Below are 7,995 nucleotides of genomic sequence, written 5' to 3'. Positions count from 1 at the left end.
AGAAATCCACATGACTCTGCTTAGATCTTTAGTTCCTGTCTACCAGATTCTAGGTGTCAGTTGAAGGTACAATAGGAGAAGATGGGTGACTATAAAATTGCCCAATTTGGCACAACCGTATTATTATCTCTGGAGAGAACCAAGCCCAGGCATAGCTGATGAGTTAATCAGATATGATGCAGAAAGCATTTCCTTCTCCTTTGTAGTTTCAAGCCTATTTTCAAAGCCATAGCTCTCTGGCGCAGTTAGCACCTGAAGGTACGGGGTGATGGCCACTGGAGGGTCTGCCCAGCTGTGCCTAGCTCTGCTGCTCATGTGTAAGTACAGGCTTAGGTTATTCTCTGCCCCAAGGGACCAGAATGCATCTAGAGAGTGTCATGGTGGGGGGCATTGATGGTTTTTGTTTTTTGTTTTTTGACTTTGCAGCACATACACAAACCATGGGGTGTTTTTCAGGCAGTCTGTAGTAGAAAGAAGCAGAGAAAACTGGGCTGAGCACCATTGTCAGTGGGAATCCAGGCTAATAACTTAGATCTTTTAAATCCTCTGGCATCTACTAAAGCACAAGACAGAAACCAACGGAGGAGAATAGAGGAAAGGGTGCAGCTCCTGCTCCACATTAATTATTAGCATTTCATGAATGTGGGTCTCATCCCCATACTGATTCCAGAGCTCTGGCATCCGGGATCACTGGGGACAGATGCTAACTTACCCTTTATTTATTTTGCAGCTCTGGGTGTCATGCTAACAGGTGAGTCTTTTGTCCTTTTTCCTTCAATGTGTCTGGACATTGCTCTCTCTTTGGGTTTGTTTTTATCCCATTGTGTGTGTGTGTGTGTGTGTGTGTGTGTGTGTGTGTGTGTGTGTTTTATAGCTCAGATTCTTCTTCCTGGAAAGTCTGTTTTCCAAATTCACCTCACCCCTCCTTTTTATTGCCTGTCCCAAAGCCTCCCATGTACCGTTTCCCCTCTCAAGTTATCTCTTCTGCTTAAGCCAACAGCCACATCTGCACTGGTGCTCCTTGGCATATCTTGTGTCTAGGTCTTTACGGTCATTCATCAAACCTTCACTATTCTTACTGCTATTTTGTAATTAAGAATCCTGTAACAGATTACATCACTTACTGGAGGTTTCACCACTGACAAAAGCTGGACTCTATCCTAAGTCTCTTGGGTCTAAATATTTTCCTTGACTATATCACCCCTTTGTTATCAGCACAAGCTGCTTTTCTTAGTCTCTGTTTACATTGTCCCCACTTTCCCTTGTTCCTGGAATCCTTTCAAGGCTGATACCTCTTGGTACTTTTCATGGCCTTTAAAAATTGCCAGCATTTTTCACTGTATAGATTCATAATTAAATAGTTATAAAAATCTAGAGCTCATAGTTTATCAAGTCTATTATATATTTTTATTATCATGAATGTGATTTACTTACAAATATTGTATACTAAAATGTACCAATACTTGCTATATAACCTGAAATGACTGACAGTTGCTCCTGACATGTATTAATGAAACCAAGGCTTTAACATTCATCCATTATTTCTATATTTAGCCATTCAATAATTGTTTAGCAAACCTTAATTATATACCAACCATCATTTTAAGAAATGATCCAAAAAATGACCATAATTTTTGAAGACTGATACTGAAGTCCAGAGAATTAGAGTAGGTTTTCATATCATAAATAAATTACTTCAATTGTCTCCAAACTTCTTGTGTTTGTGCCCCATTTTGATCCCTGGATTGGTTGCTCCCTGACACCACATCATTATTTACTTCATCCTTTATTGCTTTTCCTAGACATCAGGGCAGAGGATTGTTACTAACAAGATGGACCATTGATTGACTATTGGCATGTTTATACTTTTGAGACTGGATAATTCTCAATGAATTAGTTTATTTCTCTCCACAATTTTACCTTCTTTAAGCCACTCAGAAATCTGTTGTGTCCTTGGACCCACCGTGGATTAGAATATTTACAGGAGAGAAAGTGATCCTTTCATGCAATGGGAACAAGTTTCTTGAAATGAACTCTACTAAATGGATCCACAACGGTATCACCTCTAACGTGACATCTTCACATTTGGTCATTCTGAGTGCCACCATTCAAGACAGTGGAAAATACATTTGTCAGAACCAAGGATTTTATAAGAGTAAGCCGGTGTACTTGAACGTGATACAAGGTATGTTCCAGGGATATGGGAATGTATATCTTTCACGTGAAGAGTGACCCACTAGAACAGCAGTACTTTACCTTCCTAATGTTGCAGTCCTGTAATATAGTTACTCATGTTATGGTGACACCTAACCATAAAATTATTTTTGTTGCTAATTAATAACTGTAAGTTTGCTATTGTTATGATTCATGAATATCTGTGTTTTCCTATGGTCTTAAGCAACACATGTGAAATTGTTGTTTGAACCCCATAAAGGAGTTGTAAGCTAGTGCATTAAGAACTAATGTGGCCAGGCAGTGGTGGTGCACGCCTTTAATCCCAGCACTTGGGAGGCAGAGGCAAGTGGATTTCTGAGTTCAAGGCCAGCCTGGTCTACAGAGTGAATTCCAGGACAGCCAGGGCTACACAGAGAAACCCTGTCTCGGAAAAAATAAAAAAGAACTAATGCACTAGAAAATGGCAATAATGTATGTTATTCTAGGAGCATATCACTCAAGACATCTCATGTCTTCTTCTCTTTAATCATTTTGTAATAGTCTATTCTGTCAAAATACTATTCATATGCCCTGTTTTTTAAAATCTGTTTTACCTAGATATAGATGAATTGTGTGATAGGATGGTATTATAGGCATATGGATACCACAAAAAGCTGTGTATGTATGCTTGCATCATAATGTTTGAGTAATGCTCTGAACAATCTATGAGCCATGAAGGACACTTCTGTTAATTCTTCATGTGTTTTACTATTACTAAAACCAATTCTATTATTTAGTTCAAGAAATAGTTTATTACTCATTTTTGTGACAAAACAACATACTTAGGTATTAGTAAATATTGAATTAGCATACTATCTTTTGAAAGGAAAAGTTATAGATTATATTTTCTTTGGTTGAAAAGACATGTTTTAACACTTATAAAATTCCAAATACAAACTGAACCATGAATAACAGTCTTACATTTCCTGGTAGTAGATACAATATGCTTGCCTATGTTAGACATGTTCTCATTCAAAACTCCCCATTTGTGAAGAATGTTTTACAATTCTTTAGAATGACATTAGCCATAGAATATGATTCTTACAATTTACAGAATCATTATTGACAATTAATCACTGAGTGTCTACAAACTTCTCAACACTATGTTAGGTACTACTGAAAAAACAGAACCAGATACATCTCTGTATCTTCATAGATCTATATAGCAAAACTGACAATAAATAAAAATTAAACAAATAATTAAAATTGGTGTACATATTTTAAGGAGGTATTTTGGCCAACTTATAATTAACAACAGAACTGAGAAGCCTCTTGGAAGAAAGAGCAAAAACATTTCTTCATTGCTCAAACCTTTTGGAGTATATCTGTCTGCTCCCTCTTAGCTAGACAGCTAGAATAGATTTGAAGAAAATTCTTGCTTTGGGTTTCCACATAGGGGCCCAGTAATGCAAGACAAGACACTTTATGGCTCCAGACTGACTTGTCAGAGGGATAAAGGATTCACTGGTGTGGGTTTCAAGTTATACATGTTATTTTATCTTTATTCCTTTTTAAACTTAAATTAATTTTGTTTTACTCATTCACTGTATATCGCCCTCACTGCCCCCTCCCAGTCATCCCCTCCTATAATCCTTCTCCTATCCTCCATTCCCCTTCTTCTCTGAGTGGGTGGGGACCCCTCTGGATAACCACTAATTCTGGCACTTCAAGTCTCTGCAAGGCTAGCCACTTCCTTTCCCAATAAGAACAGACAAGGCAGTCCAGCTAGAAGAACATATCCTACATACAGGCAACAGCTTTTGGAATAGCCCCCACTCCAGTTGTTCGAGACCCATATGGAGACCAAGGTGCACATCTGCTACATATGTGCAGGAAAGCCTAGGCCCAGCCCGTGTATGTTCTTTGCTTGGTGGTTCAGATTCTTAGAGCCTCAAGGGTCCAGGTTAGTTGACTCTGTTGGTCTTCCTATGGAGTCCCTATCCCCTTCTGGACCTGCAATTCTTCCTATTATTTTTCCATAAGAGTCCCCAAGCTCAATCCACTGTTTACCTGTGAGCATCTGCATCTGTCTGAGTAAGCTGCTGGGTGGAGCCTCTCAAAGGATAACTTGTTTCTGTCTGCAAGCATAACAGAGTATCATTAATAGTGTTAGGGATTGGTGCTTGCCCATGGGATGGGTCTCAAGCTGGGCAGGTTATTGGTTGGGCATTCCCTTAGTCTCTGCTTCATTCCCTGTGCCTGTATTTCTTATAGATAGGATAAATTTGGGGTTGAAAGTTTTGTGGGTGGGTTGGTGTCTCTATTGCTCTACTGGGGTTTCTGCCTGGCTACAGGAGGTAGCCTTTTCAGGTTCCATATCCCCAGTGTAGTGAGTCACAGCTAAGATCACCCCCACTGATTCTTGGGAACCGCCCTTATCCCAGGTTTCCATCTTGTTCTGGAGCTGTTCCCCACTTCCTCAACTCCATCTATTTCGCATTTCTATTCATTTTCATGTTTAATTGATCTTATAAACAAAGAAATTGGTTAATGGTCATTCATGGATGACTCCTTTTTATCTGTCTGTGGATCTGTCTGTCTGCTCCACTTCCCCTGCTTCATTTCTTATCCATTATTAAATAAATAACACTAATGTAATGAATGTTCTTCAGAGTGGCTGCTCCTTCAAACATCTGCTGATGTGGTCTTAGACAATGGATCCTTTGACATCAGATGCCATGGCTGGAAGAATTGGAAGGTCCGCAAGGTGACCTACTACAGGAACAACCATGCTTTCAACTACTCTTATGAGAGCCCTGGCATCTCCATTAGAAATGCCACACTTAATGACAGTGGCACCTACTACTGCACGGGCTATCTTAAGAAGCTGCCATATGAATCTGACAAATTCAGAGTTGCTATAGTGAAAGGTAAGTTGATGAAGGAAAAAAATAGTTCATAGCAGGAGAAGAGAAAGTGGGCTTATGAGTCAGTGTTTAAAGTTAGTACAACAAGGCCATTGTGGTTGACTAGAAAGCCTAAAAAATTTGCAATGAGGCGACCAAGGATGTATGTCCACAGAAGAGTCCTTATTTGTTATGTGTTGATGGTAATACCTGTGCACTAAATGGAAATTTATAAAGATTAATGAGATACTTTTGCCAAAAGGCTTTATAAACTGTAAAAGCTTGTCCAGACATAACATACTATAATTAACATTTGAAAATTTTTATCTATTGCTTTCTAAAGAAGAGTGTTTGTATTTATCAAATTGAAAGTGGTTTAGGAAGCTGAAGGAAGTAGAGACAAAGAGTTTGAAGAGTCCATATTAACTATTGATGGTAGGGAAGAAAATCAGATCCTCAGAGAACTATGTGTGCAGATCAAGAAGGATGAGAGTGTGCCTGCTGAGGAAAGGCAGGTGGGCTGGCTCTATGATTCATAAGATAAGCTGCTCTTATGTAATGTCACATAAGAGGGGAAGTTTGAAATGTTTGCTTGCTGCTGAAGGCAGAAATTTTGTTTTATTTTGGCATTTTTATAATAATGTATAAAAAAGCAAGATGGTAAAACATAGAATTATGTTCTGGTGTTTAATTATCTCTGGCTTCATACTGTGTCCTTTATATATCCAAGTCATCAGATAGTAGCATCCTGTTTCCTGACTTTCACTCTCTAGAAGAATTGGTAGACAGGGTTTATTGAGAAACATTTATACTTCCACAGTGCTTTAGAGAGCACAGACTGTGGAACTCAGGATCCTGAATATTCTCTCTCTGTTCCTGGATACTCCATTATACTAATGATGGACAAGCATGCTTGTGTTCTTCTTAAAGATGACTCTGAGTCCCATTTTTCATTTCCTAATGTGAATTGTATACTTATTGTATCTACATTCCATTCCAGCTTACAAAAGCAAGTATTGTTGGCTACAACTAATTTTCCCATTGTTGGTGGTGATTCTGTTTGCTGTGGACACGTGTTTATTGCTCTCAACACAAGAACAATTCATATCAGTCTTGAAGAGTCAGAAGACTGGAAAAGGCAACAAAGTTGAAACCTAACTCCTAACCTAGGTACATAAAAGAACTTATGTCATTGCTGAAGAGACAATTCTTAACAGTAATTTTCCACAGTATCCTCAATAGCTTTTCAACTGTCAAAGGGCACTCATGTTATCCATAGAAAAGTCTGTTCCACAGGAATTGCATAAATGCTTCATTAAACAACTGCAGCTGGTTATGCGAATGCAATAAATAGCAAATACTCAATAAACACTGATTTCTTGGTTAAAGAATTAGCTGACTGCTTTATCAAACTTTGTAAAAGAGAAGCACAATTTGAATAAAGTAAGCATGAAATCATGTAGAATGGTACTTTTAGAGATAATGGTCTTATTAATTTGTTTGTTTTCTTCTAGAAGAATGACCATCAGGGTATAAGTATATTATCTCTTTTTTTTTTATCATTATAAACAGTAGGTGGCACAGAAGACATGGTAGGTAGGATACTGGTTAGGTCAGCCAGTTTGCATTCTGCATTCCATTGTTAGAAGCTTTGATTATCAAGAAAAATTAAGGTGACTCAGAAGACCAGGATTCATATGTGATCAATTCTGCCCTACCACTTTAATATATGAAACTTGTATCATATCTCCATAGACTGACAGAACAAATAGCTTTTGAGTAATCCCAGAAATGATAAGCACTGTTCATAGTCTAAGACAAAATAAGTTCTTGGGTAAAAGAAATATGTTTATATGTTTGTATTTTATGTCTTTCATTTTGTTACCAAAGTATTCGCTGAAGGCCAATGGTCTATCTCACAATATGAATGGGATTGGCTTTCTTCCCAGCAAGTATATCCGTTATTACGACTAAACCACACAGTAAAAGACATAGATCCCAATCTTGATTCTTTTACTTTCTGGGCTTGTGATTTGCAAAAATCAACTTATATATGTATAAGACAAGTGTTTCATTTCTAAAATAGGAATGAGCCTAGCATCGTGTCTAGCTCAGCTCCTGCTCAGTGCCCGTATAGACAATGAGTTGGGGCTTAAGGAAACGTCTAAGAGACAGAGGCATGCTGACGGTGCAGAACACTGGCTTATGACAACCAACATGTGAGATCAGAGGGCCTCAAGTTTGTCCAGACTCTGCACTTACTAACAGTGTGGGGAAACGTATAAAGGTAATTTTCAAACATTGACTAGACTGAGATCTTCATTTGCCAAGAAATGTTAGTGGGGTATACATAGTAATTGATTCAGGTTTTTAAAGATGGGCATATGAGAATCTTTTTTGTATCTTCCTCCCCAATATTTTCATCATTTCAGAGTAAGGAATGATTGCATTCCTACTACATGGTGTTTGTTTGTTTGTTTGTTTGTTTGTTTGTTGTAAATAGGTATGATGAATGTAGAAGAAATTCCTACTGAAATACAGGCAGGGGAAAGTCCCCACAGGGAACTCTTGGGTGCTTTTATGGGAAACTTTCTTTGCTACCTGCCCAAGATTTATTACAAGATAAAGCCTTCAGACCACAATGCTGCCTCTACACACAATTGAGACACATTGTTCCCGAGAATTCCCTACAGTGTCAGTGTCTCTGATACTGAGGTAGAAGGGAATTTCCTCCTTTATCTCAGCTTTGGTGTTTTTGCCAAATCCTCAGAGTTGGGAAATGAGAGGTGCTTGAAGTGGTAAGAAATTCCAGGCACAATCAGCTTGAGAAACTTCTGAAGAAAAATCTAGAATCCTGAACATTGCTGTTCACATTTGCTTCCCTCCTTCCTCAGTCAAGCTTGGAAGGGCCATGGATAGAACAGAAGCAGTCCAA

The 7,995-nt window shown here is 38.4% G+C and overlaps 1 protein-coding gene across 1 annotated transcript; it reads left to right on the top strand.

Moving 5' to 3' along the window:
• The first annotated feature begins 222 nt into the window (after positions 1-222).
• On the top strand, positions 223-6,451 carry Fcer1a (Fc epsilon receptor Ia). Its single transcript, XM_034520970.2, has 5 exons — positions 223-317; positions 731-751; positions 1,931-2,185; positions 4,827-5,084; positions 6,061-6,451. Exons 1-5 carry the CDS (start codon positions 269-271, stop codon positions 6,216-6,218), a joined length of 741 nt encoding a protein of 246 aa, XP_034376861.1. The 5' UTR covers positions 223-268; the 3' UTR covers positions 6,219-6,451.
• Positions 6,452-7,995: the final 1,544 nt, after the last annotated feature.

This window comes from Arvicanthis niloticus, chromosome 16 (assembly GCF_011762505.2).
Source record: "Arvicanthis niloticus isolate mArvNil1 chromosome 16, mArvNil1.pat.X, whole genome shotgun sequence".
Lineage (NCBI taxonomy): Eukaryota > Metazoa > Chordata > Mammalia > Rodentia > Muridae > Arvicanthis > Arvicanthis niloticus.
This window is presented reverse-complemented; position numbering and strand designations above follow the sequence as displayed.